At 57.9% G+C, this 15,653-nt stretch overlaps 6 protein-coding genes across 6 annotated transcripts; 2 read left to right on the top strand and 4 right to left on the bottom strand.

The window, feature by feature from the left end:
• Positions 1–105: 105 nt before the first annotated feature.
• On the top strand, positions 106–3,347 carry PHYSODRAFT_346651 (hypothetical protein; the record flags this gene model as incomplete). The annotated part of the gene is made up of 4 exons (XM_009531140.1): positions 106–146; positions 230–2,663; positions 2,757–2,861; positions 2,947–3,347. The coding sequence occupies exons 1-4, from the start codon at positions 132–134 to the stop codon at positions 3,345–3,347; spliced, it is 2,955 nt and encodes a 984-aa protein (XP_009529435.1). The 5' UTR covers positions 106–131.
• Positions 3,348–3,594: 247 nt separating this feature from the next.
• Positions 3,595–3,900, bottom strand: PHYSODRAFT_506584 (hypothetical protein; the record flags this gene model as incomplete). Its single annotated transcript, XM_009531141.1, has 1 exon — positions 3,595–3,900. The coding sequence occupies one exon, from the start codon at positions 3,898–3,900 to the stop codon at positions 3,595–3,597; it is 306 nt and encodes a 101-aa protein (XP_009529436.1).
• A 976-nt stretch (positions 3,901–4,876) lies between these two features.
• Positions 4,877–8,942, bottom strand: PHYSODRAFT_286355 (hypothetical protein). Its single transcript, XM_009531142.1, has one exon. It carries the CDS (start codon positions 8,243–8,245, stop codon positions 7,373–7,375), a length of 873 nt encoding a protein of 290 aa, XP_009529437.1. The 5' UTR covers positions 8,246–8,942; the 3' UTR covers positions 4,877–7,372.
• Positions 8,943–10,330: 1,388 nt separating this feature from the next.
• On the top strand, positions 10,331–11,927 carry PHYSODRAFT_504849 (hypothetical protein; the record flags this gene model as incomplete). Its single annotated transcript, XM_009531143.1, has 3 exons — positions 10,331–11,239; positions 11,310–11,488; positions 11,555–11,927. The coding sequence occupies 3 exons, from the start codon at positions 10,331–10,333 to the stop codon at positions 11,925–11,927; spliced, it is 1,461 nt and encodes a 486-aa protein (XP_009529438.1).
• Positions 11,928–12,023: 96 nt separating this feature from the next.
• PHYSODRAFT_506652 (hypothetical protein) lies at positions 12,024–13,211 on the bottom strand (the record flags this gene model as incomplete). Its single annotated transcript, XM_009531144.1, has 1 exon — positions 12,024–13,211. One exon carries the CDS (start codon positions 13,209–13,211, stop codon positions 12,024–12,026), a length of 1,188 nt encoding a protein of 395 aa, XP_009529439.1.
• Positions 13,212–13,402: 191 nt separating this feature from the next.
• Positions 13,403–14,906, bottom strand: PHYSODRAFT_346654 (hypothetical protein; the record flags this gene model as incomplete). Its single annotated transcript, XM_009531145.1, has 1 exon — positions 13,403–14,906. Exon 1 carries the CDS (start codon positions 14,855–14,857, stop codon positions 13,403–13,405), a length of 1,455 nt encoding a protein of 484 aa, XP_009529440.1. The 5' UTR covers positions 14,858–14,906.
• Positions 14,907–15,653: the final 747 nt, after the last annotated feature.

Genomic DNA, 15,653 nt, shown 5'->3' on the forward strand with positions numbered 1-15,653 from the left:
ATGGCATCATCCCCTACCACAGGTTCTTCTTATTATCTTAGCTTTGTATGCTGTCCAATCGTCTTGCGCTTTGTATGCCTCATTCAAGCGCGGGAGCCTCTTGGCGCACAAGCCGCGTTGGAGGGGAGAGAATGATGCTCCTGCCGGTGGGTCCGCAGCGCTGCCCACGCCCGCCCTCCACGCTCTATACGCAGTACTAACGACTCTGCTTGTCTCTCTGTGTGTGCAGGTGTTCGAGCGCTTCGCTGAGTTCGGCTGGCAGCCGTTCGTGGAGCCCGCCGAGACCTTCGAGTTCTTTTCCGTGTCGGGCGTCTTCCGCCGCGCCAATGTGGACACGTCGCTGCACGCGGGTCAGCCTGGCGCGCAGCACCTCGTGCAGCGTAGCGCGCTGTTCGACGTGTGTCTTAAGAGCGGCCTGGCGCACCTGGTGGTGGCCTACATCCGCGCCGAGGAGTCGCAGTCGCTGCAGCCCGAAGGCGCCTTTGCTGGCGTCAAAAACTACGTGCTGAAGGAGCCGATCGCAGTGCAGCAGTGGGCGCGTCGTCGCCTGGAGGCCATTGAGCAGGACGTGAACGAGATGGTGAACGAGCAGCAGTACAGCGGCCGCGAGTCCCCGCGAACGGCCAAGGCGGAGGCTGTGGAGGAGGAGCTGCGGCAGCTCAACGGGCTGCGCATGATCCTGATTGCACTGACGGAGCGGTTGATAGAAGGCTCTCGACAGGCCGCGTACAGCTCGAACGGCGTGGATGCCGATGGCAACGTGCTGAATGAGACGGAGCTCATGCGTCTTACCACTGCAGGTATCCAGAATTTGTTGCAGTTGCTTGCGCGTACTCAAAGTGTGGCGTGTGCATGCAACTGCATGCTGTGGCTCCACGAGAACGAAGTGAGTGTCGATGGAGAGATATACAACTCGTTTTACAGCCAGGCGAGATCGCTCCGCGTTACGTACCGCGAGCAGTTCGAAGAGATTTACGGCAACAAGTTGTCGTCTGTGAGTGGATTGAAGGAGCCGATGCTTTTGATTGAACACGTGATGAAGAGCGCGAGCATTTCGTTGGAGGATCTTGGAGGAAACTGCCCGCCGACACAATTGGGTCAATTGCTGGAGCTTTTGAGAACGCCTAGTATTCAGGAGGACGTCGTCCAGTTTTATGGCGACGAGGTCGATCGTGAGCCCATTGAGGGATACTTCCGTGTTCAGGTGGCGCTACTGCTGTATTTCTGTTTGGACAGGGCGTACCTGAGTGTGTGGAAACAGCATGCGCAGAGTGGTGCACGGATTGCGAAGAAAATGCGCTCGCTGGCAGATTCACTTGCTGCACAGCTGAACGTCCGTGATGATATGAAGCTTACGTTGCTGGCGCTGTGGCTGGTGGAGAATGCTGTGGTGATGAAGACATCAGGTGACGACCAAGTAGCTGCGATTTATGAAAGCGCCATCACGTTACTGCAGCAGTCGAGCGCGATGCATCTTCACCACAAGTACGATTTGGAGGCTGACTTGATCCTGCACTTGCTGGAGACGCTGGTTCACCGTGGTGAAAGTCTAGTGGCGTGGAAAGTGTGGAACACGTTTGGAGTGGAGCTCGAGCAGTCACCACCCGCAGCGACTGAACTCGTGGTCGTTATTTCACTGGAGCTGGACTTGTGGGAGCGCGCGCTATCTCTCATCCGCAGTCAAAAGCGCCCCGATCTGCTAGGTCTCCTCTTCAACTGGCTGATGAAGAGTCATCGTCTGAAGGAGCTGGTTCAGGGCGTGACCCTTCTGCCTGCAGAGGAGAAACTCTTCCACACCTACATGATGGAGAGTAACGTCATTGAGGAGGAAGATGTCTTGCGGGATGACAACATTAAGAGGGTAGACTTCCTCGTGATGTATTACATTCTCCGAAACAAGTATGAGCAGGCCTGGGACGTTCACCACGAACACCTAGCGATGATTCGAGCCATGTCCCGTGGTGACACTGAAATCGCGATGGCTGCGCTGAATCAGCCAAGCCTGCGCATTCGGGCGTCTCTGCTCGCGAACATGTGCGCTGAGCCTCCTGCGAAGTCGTACTCGCACAGGAGTAGGAACTCCTATATTCGGATGGGAGATCGACAGCGTCAACAGCCTCCTAAGCCGGCACTGCTGGAGAATGAAGAGATGGAAGACGTGTCTGATTCCGAACCTTTGGCGCCATCAATATCCGCACCAGCAGAGCCGATGCGATCGGATCTTGATGTCCATACCGAGGAGAAAGACGTTACCTCGGTCGGAAGCGCGTTTGTTTCGGCGCAGACGGACCACATGACACATTTCCAGGATATGGCGGAAACAGGCGAGTTCGACTACTCCCCCGGCATTTTTTCGGGACGGCAGGGATCCAGTGTTACGACGCGGTCAATTGAGTCGCCTGCTCCATTCGTGACGGGCCAGAAGACGCCGACGCCAACAAAAGGAAAGGGAAAGGCTAGCGCTGGCGATGTCTCGATTGGTTCAATCGACTCGAGCCCAGACTCCGCCCTCCACGCTCTAACTCGACCGAAGCCCATCGAAACGGCCCCTTCTAGTGTCTCGCGAGGAATCGCCCGCCAATCCCTGGACTTTGGCTCGTCGCCGGTAAAGCCGTCCAGCGCGCCTTCAACTCCGCTGCAGCCTCTCGTCTCCCCGTTTGGCGGTAAGAAAGACTAATTCACTGGTTCGAGTTCTTTTTGACAACGCTAATACGCGTCATTAATACTAACGGAAGCACATCAATCCGTATCTGTAGATCGTCGTCCGCTTGGTACGCCCCCAGTTCGCTCCAAGATCAACCCTACCTTTGCTTCCACATCTTTGGCACCGCCCGCTCCGAAAGCTGCAGGCTCAACGGATGGTGAGATGATGAAGTCGCCCTTGAATTGCAGCAAGCATAGATGTGTTGACACTAACGCTGTATTACCTTGACCTCATGTATGTAGACTTCTCGCTGAAGCCTCACAACACGGATAGCATGGAGGACGAGAGTTCCCCGGTCGGATCTCGTGAATCCGAAGCAGCAGCCAGCGATGTCCCAGAGAACCGAACTGTGCAGCAGGCAACGACGCCTCCTCGTGACGCCGACATGCCTGACGTCTTATCGACTCCCAAGCGGTATCAGTTTGTGCGTGAGCCAGCGACAGACTCGCGTCTCGAGGTAGCAGCACACTCGGACTCGGATCAGCCCATGTCGCCGGCGACAGAGGAGCTCGAGGGCATGGAGCTCGAACGCATCGACGAAGAGTTTAGCACGCCGCTCTCTCGCTCAAGGGGGAGGCGGAAGGAGCCCGCGAGCGCCCCCGTGCGTCGCAACCCGCGGCGATCTGCCCGCCACAAATACTAAACCGCGGTGCGTAGAGAGAATAAGCACCGCACGACCGCCGTGTGTGTAGACAGACCGCCTCGTCCGGAGCTGGCAACCCAGTAGATATAGCGCCATTTCCAGCCAGCAACGTCGCCATCAACGTGCTTCAAGAGATCTCAGCGTCCTGTACAAACAACGACCGTCCACCCACCCACACCCGCGGCCTCCCGATAACAATTCACTATATTCTCGCTCGTCTCGTAGCCATCTCTCTCTCCATCTCGCTCTACTCGTCGTTGCTTGGGCCGATGATGCGGCCTTCAGAGGGCACCAGCATCGGGACGCCCTGCCAGATCGGGTACTCGACGTTGATCTCGTCGCACACGAGGCTGCCGCGACCGGCGTCGTAGCGCAGCGGGTACTTGGAGATGGGGCACACCAGGTGCTCCAGGACGCTCTCGTCCTCGAGTTTCGCCGTGCGGTCGAAGCGCGAAGTCTTCGTGCTCATAGACCTGACGCTCAGCTTGGTCGCAGGCGCAGCGGATGTCGCGCGCTGGAGCGCGGGGCGCAGCACACTCCGCAACGAGTTCATGGTGGGGTCGACGGTGTTGATCTGTCGCTTGTCAAACCGATACAAAACTTTCATCCAATCACAGCATAGAAAATGTATCTCCTGTAAAACGAGTGGCTGAAAAGGGAATATTGAAGCCAGCGATCTTCATCAGTTGAGGAAGAAGCCAAAGCCGACCAAGACGAGAGCATGGGCAAGAAGAAGTCCAAGACGACGCTCCCCACGGAGGACATGGAGGCCAGCGCCTCGGAGAGTCTGCTGCCTGGTAAGAATCCTCTCTATCTCCTCTTTCAAACCATACCTTGCACGCCGCCCCCCTCTGTATCCCGGTCTCCTGCTGACTTGAAGTTGCTGCTCATGTGTGTGGGTAGCCTCTGACGCCGAGTACCACCGCCTGGAGCACCATGAGAACGCCGCGCTCCGCCGCCAGCGCACCAAGTCGCGCCGCATCTGGTGCGCCATCATCGCTCTGACCACGGGCATCCTGAGCTTCATTGCCGTGCTTGCCATCCTGCGCGCAGTGGAGGACGCCAACCACCTCGCCCCCACCAAGCGCCCGATCTTCCCGACGCAGTACGAGGCCAGCGTCACCTTCAACATGCCGTACATCGACATGGTGGAACCTCTGTACGTTCACGTGGACGAGGTCAAAGGCCTGCAGAAGCTGAGCTACTATGGCGGCACCGACGTGTACATCTACAACACCAGTGGAGCCAGCTACCAGATCATCCCGGTCATTCGCGAGCGCAAGTGCTTCAAGTCTGGATCGGAGCCCCTGCAGCACATTTTCCCCAACATGACGCTCTTTGAGCCTCAACACGGCGTGTTCCTGGTGGAAGGACGTCCGTGTTTCAGCTGGAAGTTCGTGACCAAGCTTCATGAGCCGACGGAGGATGGATTGCTGGGCGAGTACACGCTGTACGTGGACCAGAAGACGGAACGCCCCGTGCGGTTCCACTACGTGGGACGCAATGGGATGCTCGGTGGCAGCCACATCGACGAGTACTTCCTGGACTACATCTACGTGCGCGAAGGACCCGTAGACGAGAACGTGTTCTCGTCGCTGCCAGGTTCGATGAACTGCACCGAGATGCCTGGGGATGATGGTGGTCCGTCACGCAACCCGAAGGAGGACGTAAGTTTTACGCGTTGGGTTGTTCGCCTCTTGCGAGTTGGTGTCGATATTGACGAGCTTTTTTTTCTATGATAGATCCACTTGCTCATGCCCGAAGGCACCACCAGGAAGAAAGAGATTTTCGACGACTTCTCGTCGGCACACGTGAAGGTTTACAATGACGAAGCTGAAGCTGTTGATCGAATGGCGACGTTCCATCACAACCGCCGCTTTATCAACGCGGAGAACCGCAAGGGACACTCGTATCACCTCGAAGTGAACCGGTTCGCCGATCTTACGCATGATGAGCGTTTGAAGCTACACCGTCCGTCGCGAGTCAAACGTGCTAAGGACAACGGAGCTATGGCGGTACACGAACTTTCAAGTTTCGAGGACCCGGGAGATATGGACTGGCGCACAAAGGGAGCTGTCACCCCTGTCAAGGACCAAGGTGCTTGTGGATCGTGCTGGACGTTCGGGTATGATACTGTTCCTGGCTATTCGACACTATTTGTCCTGCTAACACTTCGTTTTCCTATCGCTCAGCACGACCGGGGCGCTGGAGGGTGCGTTGTTCGCGCAACAGAAGAAGCTATACAATATGTCCCAGCAGAACCTTCTTGACTGCTCGTACGTTCCCGAATTATCTGCACGGATGGCGGCGAGATAAGTAACTGAGAGGTGTATTTTCTCGAATGTAGGTGGGACTACGGCAACAACGCCTGCGATGGAGGTCTGGACTACCAGGCGTACGAGTGGATCATGGCCAACGGTGGACTCGAGACCACCACGACGTATGGGGCGTACCGTAACGCCCCCGACTATTGTCACTTCAACGCCAACAACGCCATCGGACGCATGACGGGCTTTGTGAACGTCACGAGCGTGGAGGCTCTTAACGACGCGCTGGCCACCATCGGCCCGCTGTCCGTGTCGATTGATGCGACGCTCCCGTCCTTCTACTTCTATGGCGGTGGGTACTACGACGACGTTGACTGCAAGAGCGACCTGGACAGCCTGGACCACTCGGTTCTAGCGGTGGGTGTGACCACACACAATGGACAGAAGTACACGCTGGTAAGACCGTGGTTGACAAGTGGTCGATTGATCTGCCGATTGACCTTGCTTGTTTCCTTCCAATTGCACATGCAGGTCAAGAACTCGTGGAGCACGCACTGGGGCGAGGACGGCTACGTGAAGATCTCGCAGAAGAACAACCTCTGCGGCGTCGCTACGGCGGCGACCTACCCTGTCCTTGCCAATTGATCCTGTCGTCTCCTCGCATCTGAGCTAAGGCAACTTGAAGTTGCCTTTCACGCGCGCTGCCAAACGCCCGATCCCATAGCGTGATGTGTATTCTGTCGGGCGCACCGCTCCATTCACAACCGAAACCAATGAAATCCAGTTATCCTCGATTCCAACCTTACTTGTCTACACTAACACGAACCCACCAGTTGATAGCAAAATTACAATACCATTACGATTTAAATCAAGTCTAGGATGCAGTAGACTCATGCTGGAGGTAAATAAACGCATGCGACGCTGTTCAGCGCGCTGCTGGTGTCAGCGAGCCGTGCCGCGATGTCTTGGTGCAGCTTTTAGGCCTTGGAAGCCGACAGTTACTGCAGGAAGTTCGCCACACTTGTCTTGCTTGGGTCGCTGCTCGCCGCTCGGCGGTTACCAGCACGAGGTCGTCACGGGCAGCTGGGGCACGGAGGCGCAGTACGCGCCGCTGTTCTGCTTGGCGTGCACGCGGGCGCGGGCCTTCTTGGAGGTGACGCTGAGGTCCACGGGCACGCGCGCGTTGCGGCCGTCCACCTGCGGGGCGTTCATGAAGGCCGAGATAAACGAGTCGAGCAGCTGCATGGTGCGTCTAGCTTGGACGGATGGCGGTGGTCTTGACGCTAGTGGTGCCTTGCGCGCTTGGGAGCTTTTCAGAGAATGCCGCCCTCCATGACCCTCAAGTCCAGCGCCAACTCTGCCGCTGCAGGATGATTTTCTCTCGCACCCGGTGCAACGTCCGCCAGGCTAATCAAAGCGCCGAAATGCCGTGCGCTGGACGAATCCGGTGACGTCGTTGCTGTGACGCTGCTCGCGGAACTGGCGTGGCCCACATAGCGTATGTGCGCCACATCATGTACCACCGCGACGGGTACACCTTTAAGCCCGTCTTGCGCTGCCGGACACAAATCGAAGCCTGCCTATGTGCTTGACCAACACAGTAGTGACGACCGACTGACCGCAGTTGCTGCAGTCCGGACGGTTGTTGGAGTTGGCCTGTAAGCAATGTAATTAACATTGCATGAAGGAGCACTGAGTTGCCTCAAAGACTGTATTTGGGGTGAGAATGCCGGAGATCAGTCGAATGTTTGCTGCAGCTTACTGGGCGCCCCCGTTCCGCTGGCGGTATTTCTCGATCAGTTTTAAGTCGTCCAGCATCTCGCGCTGTGCTTTTCGCTGGCGTTTCGACAGCTTCGCCAGTTTCTCGAGCCGCGCTAGCTCGTCGCGCATTGCCGGCTCTCGCTCCCTCACGAAGAGTAGGAAGTAATTAAAGTCCTTCTGGCCCTCTAGTGCCGCACATTTCAGCACCTTCATCCGGTTATAACCCTCCGTCATCCCCAACGCCAACTTTGCGTACGCGTCGGATCTTCCAGCCTCAGCCATGATCAGCGTTCTTGCCGTCATCTCCGCGTCGGTTGCCCCCCTGCTGACCATCACGCGTGGGGGCTCATACCCAGCCTTCATCGTCCGAAGCGCGTAGGTATCAAAGTCGTTCACGTATCGCTTGTAAAGTCTAAACTCGTCGGTCATCTTGATCAGTGGCAGCTCGTCCGCCTTGGTAATCTGCTGAAATCCCAGCATTTCCCAAGCCATGTACGTGGTGACATCGCGAGTAAGCCACTTATTGAGCTGGTACTCTTCCGACTTCTTGACGAAGTGCGCGTAGTAGCGGTAGTTCTTGTGGCTCTTGAGAGCGTCTCCTTTCAGCCCCTTCAGCTTCAGCGCACCTCTCACGTAGTCATCGGACTTGCCAGCCTCGAGCCACCATGTCACTTGCGCATTTTTTTTCATTTTGTACAGTAGCGACGACCCACCGGTTCTCTGCTTCACATTGCCGTCCTTGTTATGAGTCACTGGGACGTCAGTGTCGCCCCGCAGTGATCTGCGATGTTGGTCTCCCGTGACTACCGCGAGAGCGCTAATGGTAGCGAAAGCCGCGGCAGTCACCACAAGAAGAAGACAGCGACGCATCAGTCAGCGTTGGGGAAATCTGAACAAACTTGTTGCTGGTGGTCGAGTGCAACGGGCAAATTGCAAAGTGACAGCATGTAAGATGCTGCAGCGAGTCAATTTCGGGACTGCTTCCGGGAGCCACCGAGGATTCGCTCGAGCACATCGTGGGATCTTACGCCACCTCCGTTGACGTGATGCTAGCACAAGGACGCTGAAGGGCATTTGCCAGTTGTGGCCTAGCCCACAACCAGCGCTTTGCTTCAGTCCGCTCGCAATCCGTGTTGACAAAGAGTAACCAACTTTGACAAGTCCTGTTGACGTTGAAGTGATTTGTACCCATTCCACTGGGCGGGCGGTATGTATTCCGCCCTGGAGGTTCAATGGCGTGGCCCACACAGTGGGATCGGTGGTTGAAGCAAGTGTTTACCTTCCTGCAACCTCCATGGAATCTCGGCGATCCCGCTGACTAGCATGCATTCGAAGAGCTACACAGCCTCGGCCAAGCAAGCCCCGCCCCGCCTCCTTTGCATCCCCCTCCCGACTCCATGGTGTCCACGCGCAGCCGCACGTCTTCAGGCTCTCCCCCCGCTGCTGCTGAGCTGCCGCAGAAGCGCGCGGCCGCCAGCGACGCGTCCAAGCGCCCGGCCAAGAAGGCCTCGACGCCCAAGGCCGCCAGCGACCTGGCCGTGGGCAAGAGCGTGACCAAGGAGGTGACGCTGCGCAACCAGGAGGAGAAGGAGGTGGCCTTCCTCGACACGTTCCGCGAGCAGGGCGTGGTCTTCTTCATGTACCCGCGCGCCAACACGCCCGGCTGCACCAAGCAGGCCTGCGGTGCGTCCTGTGTTTGCGTTGTGGGGAAAGATTTCGGCAGGATTTGCACTTGTTAAACCCGTAAAGCTCACGTGACATGGGTTGCCCTCTTTCTGCAGGCTTCCGGGACAACATCCAGGCCATCAAGGACGCGGGCTTCACGGTCTACGGACTGAGCGGCGACTCGCCCAAATCGCTGAGCAACTGGAAGGCCAAGCAGAACCTGCCCTTCGACCTGCTGAGCGACCCCGAGCACCAGCTCATCTCGTACTTCGGCAGCTCGCTGCCTGGCAAGAAGGTGCAGCGCTCGCACGTCGTCATTCTCAAGGGCGGCGTCGTCGGGGACATCCAGGCCAAGGTGTCGCCTGCTCACAGCGTCAGCCGCGCCGTCGCCTTCGTCAAGGAGAACAGCGGCGAGCCTGCCAAGAGCGACGAGCCCGCCAAGGAGGAGGAGCCCACGGAAGCGGCGGGCAAGTTCGCGGTGGGCAACACCGTCACGTTCGACGCCGAGCTGCAGACGGACGCGTCGACGTCGGTCAAGGTCCAGGACCTGTTCAAGACGCGCGGCGCCATCTTCTTCATGTACCCGAAGGCCGATACCCCGGGCTGCACCACGCAGGCCTGCGGCTACAACGACAACCTGGAGGCGATCAACGCCGCCGGCTTCGACGTGTACGGACTGGGCGCGGACACCCCCGCCGAGCTGCTGGCGTGGAAGGAGTCGCAGAAGTACAAGTACACGTTCCTGTCGGACCCCAAGCACCAGCTCATCGGCCACTTCGGCAGCTCCATCAACGATGGCACGCGCGTGGAGCGCTCGCACGTGATCGTGCTGCCCGGCGGCAAGGTGGGCCAGATCGAGCACAACATCTCGCCGCAGGACAGCGTCAGCAAGGGCCTCGAGTTCGCCAAGAGCCACGCCGTGGACGCGGCCAGCAAGCTGTAGGACAAGTCGTAGCCAACCCGTGTACGAAAAACTGCAGCCGCCACGACGGCGAGTCTCGCCATGTTCATTTGAAACAAAACACTCAACACAATACCTTTTGCCATGTTATATGCCGTGCACACATTCCATTTCCTTCCTTGCCTGCTGTAGTGACGGAAGCTCCGTCAAGCGTATCAAAATGTGTCGGGGCCAGATCCAGCAGCATCACTGATAGGACGGTCGGCGTGATTGGAAGAAGGTTGAAGTGCACCACCGCAACGTTCACGCGCATCACGTTGAACGGACGCGTGGAGCTGGTCGGGTGTCAGTTGGCAATTCCCCGCAAAAGACTCTCTCGATCGGTCAAGATGCTGCGCAAGTGCTCGGCGGACGTGGTGATCGTCGGCGCGGGCGTGGCCGGCTGCTCGGCGTTCTACCACTTGGCGCGGCTGAACGCGCGCAACCCGAGCTTCAAGCCGCTGCTGGTTGACGCACTGCCCCCGATGTCGCTCACCAGCGCGAACGGCTCCTTCAGCTACCGCAACTGGTTCCCGAGCGAGGCCGAGACGCCGATGAGAGAGCTCGTGGTGCACTCCATCGACGTGATGGACGACATCTGCAAGCGGACCGACAACGCGCTGGGCCTGAACCGCAACGGATACCTGTTCGTGACTCGGGATGCCAACAAGATGGAGCAGTTCAAGCAGCTGGCCAAGAACCTCGAGCGTCATGGGGGCGGGGAGCTGCGTGTCCACGAGCCCAAGGACAATCTCAGCGGCTACCGGTTCAACACGAAGGAGATGCAGTACGATCTGGACGGGAGTGATCTGCTTGTGGGCATTGACAACGTTGCGGCCGCATTCCCCAATCTCAAGCACTCGGACGCTCTTGGGGCGCTACATGTGCGTCGCTGCGGGTCGATGGACCACGTTAAGGTGGCCACCTACGAGCTCACGAAAGCCGCAGAGTACTGTCCGAAGGCTGAAATTCTACAGGGCAAGGTCACAGACTTCTCGGCTACGGGCGGCAACGTGAGCGGCGTTAAGGTGGCTATGCATAGCGGTGAGACGCTGGAGGTGTCGACGCCCAACGTGGTGTTCGCGACGGGGCCGCTGTTCGAGAGAACGCTGGATATGCTCAAGCAGAAAGACATGTCGAGCTACGACGTACCTATTATCAATGAGCTGCACTGCCGAGCTATCGTCGACGATGTCGACCATGTACTGCCCCCTACGATGCCACTGACGTTTGATTCGGACCCCATCGGCAAGCTGGAGGTGCGTTCATCGATAGGCTTCACAACACGAAGAACGCTCCTCTGACGTTGATTTATCTCTGTTGCTGCAGTTTTCGGATAAGGATCGCAAGGAGATTATGGCGGATCCTTCGGCTGCTCGCATGCTGGAGGACTACCCAGGAGGAGTTCATGTTCGCCCGTACAACGGGGACAAGATGATGTTTGTCTGGACTTATGACATTGAACCAGTGCCTCCCCGCTACCCTGTCGAGGACGTGGTTGATCGGAGGTGCGCTGCTTCTTGTTACTGATTGAGGATGGTGTACTGTAACGCTAACCACCGTGACTGCTGTAGATTCCCTGAAGTATGCGTCCGCGGGTTGACGAAGATGTTCCCGCAGGTGAAATCGTATCTGTCGCGATCTGAAGCGCGCGATTCATTCTACGTGAGCGGGGGATACTACTGCAAGACTCTGGACAACATGCCGCTCATTGGGCCGGCACCGAGCACGATTGGTGGCATCTTCTTGCAGTCCGCTATGACTGGAGTTGGGCTCATGTCGAGCGCCGCGTCTGGACACCTGCTGGCCACGCACGTCATGGGCGAGACGCTGGAAGGATGCGGACTCGCGAACCACGTAGACGCTTTCCTACCGAGTCGGTTCGAGGACCAGGCATACGTGGACTTCCTCAGCGATGGCGGCGGTGCCGCGTGTGGACAGGTGTAACAAGAACAAGCAAATCGAAGAGTAGCAAGTGAAGAAGTGAGTGAAAGACGTAACAAGTGACGTCGTGAAGTCCACGTTGCCTATCTATTGCTTTGTCTACGCAGGGAACGTTGGCATCAACTCCTGTTGCTTCGGTGGAGGAGACTCCTGAAAGTATTCGTGTGCTAGCGCATCTTTCGCTGAAATGCGCTTGCGCGGACTTAAAGCGAGCATTCGACTGAGCAGATCGAACCCTGCCTTCGACAGCGAGCACCCGCTACCTGAGAACGTGGCAGAGAGTGGGAACTTATCTCGTAGTCTGGAATGCTTCGGCCACTTCCCACGCACACTCACATTCGCATCCGGAACGTCCTCATCGACACCAGGCCAATTCTCCTCGTTAGGCGCTCCTAGCAGCTTGAAGATCTGATCTGTCTGGTCCAGTTCTCCACGACCTGCAAACAGCGGCTTCATCAGCAGCATCTCGGCGAAAATGCACCCCACCGACCACATATCCATCGCGGTCGAGTACTTTTTCGCACCAAGCAGCAGCTCAGGCGAACGGTACCACAGCGTCACCACCAGCTGCGTGTACGTTCTTAAGGGCGAGCCGTACTTCCGTGCCAGTCCAAAATCACAGACCTTGAGCACCCCACGCGCATCATACAGCAAGTTACTGGTCTTGAGGTCGCGATGGATATACCAGCGGTCGTGCATATAGGCCACCGCACTCAGCAGCGAGTGCAGGAGGTACTTGACTTCGCTCTGCAGCCACGGAGCCTTCATCTTGTTCTGCATGACGTGCTTGAGGTCGTTCTCCGCGTAGTCCATGACCATGTAGATCTTGTCGGGCATGGAGCCCACCACCATCTCCCGGACTTGGACGATGTTTGGGTGGTCCAGGGACAGCAGCACGTTGGTCTCACGTAGAGCGGTGATGGGGAAGCCCTCCTGGCTGACGTCGGCGCTCATCTTGACCTGTTTCAACGCCACCACGTCACCCGTTTCCTTGTCTCGAGCCTTGGACACGACTCCGTACGTTCCTTCGTCGATTTTGCCGATGCGCGCGTAGCAGTCGACGCTGCGGCAGCCTAAAAGGTAGAAATTGTGCCTCGGCGGGTCATCCGGAGCTGCGATTTCTTCGGCTGTAGGCCGATTTAAGAGGTCGGAAGCGTTGCCATTTGAAGAGGAGACGCCGGAGGAGTTGAGGAGAGGATTAGTTTCGCCGGAGGACTTCTTCTTGCGCCGAGAGGCGCGCTCGTCGCCCGAGTCCGAGTCCGAGTCCCAGCGGTTCCTCTTCGCCATTGTAAATTGGATTTGTGTACGAGACACGAATTATGGGATGTTCTGTACACGAACTTTGGAATGGGTACATCCAACTTCAACTTGCATTTTTAGTTTCAACAAAAGTGAATGCATTATGCAATTAGCTTCTACAACCACTACAAGCCTGAACGTGCGCACCAATGCGAGCTGTCTGTTTCTAGTGTTGAGGTTTACTTCCTCGCTCTCAGAAGGGACGCAGCCAACACTGCGGAGGTGGCAACTGCAACTGCGACCACGAGGCGTGTCCGCGACGTCTTGTCGGCGTTGGCCATAAGGCGCGTGTGGTAGTCGAACGTGGCAAACGGACACGACGAAGGCGGGCGATGGGTCGAGTTGTCGGCGCCAATGTCCTGCGTGGGGCCGAAGTACTCGTAGTGCAGCTGCGCAGCCGGAACGGCCCACTGGTTACTTAGCGATTTGAACACGGCCGACATGAAGCCGGCGGGGCCGCAGAAGTAGAACTCGCAGTCCCTGGACGGCAACAGCTTCTCGAGCTGGGTCACGTCGAACTTGCCGTACACCGTGTGCGCCGTGACGAAGTCGTTCTTCTTGGCGATGCTCTCGAGGTGCTCTCCGAAGGCGCGGACGCTGGCGTTGCGGGCATACTGCACGAACACCACGGGCTGCTTCTTGGCGGACGACGCCACGAGGTGCTCGAGCATGCTCAACAGCGGGGTGAAGCCCACACCACCGCTCAAGAACACGATCGGCTTGGTCGACGGCTTGTCCGTCTCCAGATAGAAGTGTCCGCAGGGCACGCCCACATGCAGGATGCTGCCGACCTTGACATCGTCATGCAGGTGCGAGGATACGACGCCGGCCGGGACGTCGTTGGCGGCATTGCCGGACTCCTTCTTGACGGAGATGCGGTAGAAGTTCTGGCCCGGGGCGGACGACACGCTGTAGTTGCGGACAACCAAGCGCCCCTTTTGCAGGTTGTCGAACTTGAGCGAGATGAATTGGCCAGGCTGGAAAGTCATGAGTCCCTTGGACGGATCGGTGCTCTCGAGGTAGAAGGAGGTGACCTCGTCGCTCTCCTTGACCTTGCGAGCCACGCGCAGCTCGCGGAATCCGGCCCAGCCACCAGGCATGTTCTCAAACTCCGTGCGTAGGTTGTCCTCAGCCTGGATAAGCAGATCGGCGAGGAACCAGTAAGCTTCCTTCCAGGCATCGATGATCTCGTCCGTGGCGGCGTCTCCCAGGACGATCTTAATAGCGCGGAGCAAGCAGCCACCGACGATGGGGTAGTGCTCGGCGCGGATGTTGAGACTCACGTGCTTGTGTACCATGCGCGGGACAGCGTCGCCGAGGTTGCCGAGCTGGTCGCAGTTGGCAGCGAAGCCGATGACAGCGTTGGCGAGCGTCGTGGCCTGACGGGACACTCCAGCCGGCGCACCGCCCTTGGTCGCGCCGGCAACGCGGTGGTGCGACATATTGAAGAGGTTCTGGACTTCGGGGAATTCGGAGAACATGATCCGGTACATGTTGGAGGTGATCTCGGTGCCGTGTTCCTTGACGACGGGAGCCGTGGCCTTGAGGATGGCGATGGTGTTCGCAGACATGGGCTTGGGGCCGGTGCTGGGCTTTTCAGCAGTCGTGGCGGCGGGTTGTTGGTTGGGAGCCATTGCTACTGCTGCAGACGTTTGCTCGGTGCTGCTGGGGCGCTTGGGTTGTGCTCGAAGAGGCCAATTGAGAAGTGAGCTCCAGCGGCATCCGGGCAGCGCCTAGCAACGGAACTCCTGACGGTGGGCCGGGGGTTATCGCACTTGTGTTGTAGGTGGGGGCCATAGCCACGCACGCGTTCTGTTCCGATGGGCAGGCCCTCGTTGCCGTTGTCTGCGCTCGGGAAACCGCTGGAACGGCCTGGCTGAGCTCTTTGGGTCACTCATCCCCCCTGCTTCAGCTTTTTCAGTATTCAGCTTTTTCAGTATTCAGCGCAGCTTCAAGTCACTTATACGGTCGCAAAGGCACGGTGGTAGGGTCGCTGAGTCATCGGAAAATACCGCGGAGGTTGGACTCTCGATACGGAGCCAAGGACTTGCTGCTGCGATAATCGAGCCGAGCTACAGTACTAGATGGATTGGATGGAGATTTTGCACCAAGTATTGTAGTGAATGGACGTCGATAAAAACTTAAGACGCGCCGTTTGTGTTTCTGCCTGCTACGGATTCTGGTGGTTCTCCTGCAATCGGCTCCTGCAATCGGCTCTCCTATTTTTACGTAGCATGCGGGCGAGTATTGGAGCCCCTCCCACATAGCGCATGAGCCTGGAAACGCGCCACCCCCGTAGTACGGGCCGTACATCACCGGATGTCCTCGATCCACCAGTGGTGGACCACCACGAACCGCAAGGTTGTAGTTGTCGGTGCGGCTGGTATTTGCCTGCAGCGTGCCCTCTGGCGCCGACGACCAATGCGGGGC

This window comes from Phytophthora sojae (genome assembly GCF_000149755.1).
Source record: "Phytophthora sojae unplaced genomic scaffold PHYSOscaffold_5, whole genome shotgun sequence".
NCBI classification, from domain to species: Eukaryota; Oomycota; class Peronosporomycetes; order Peronosporales; family Peronosporaceae; genus Phytophthora; species Phytophthora sojae.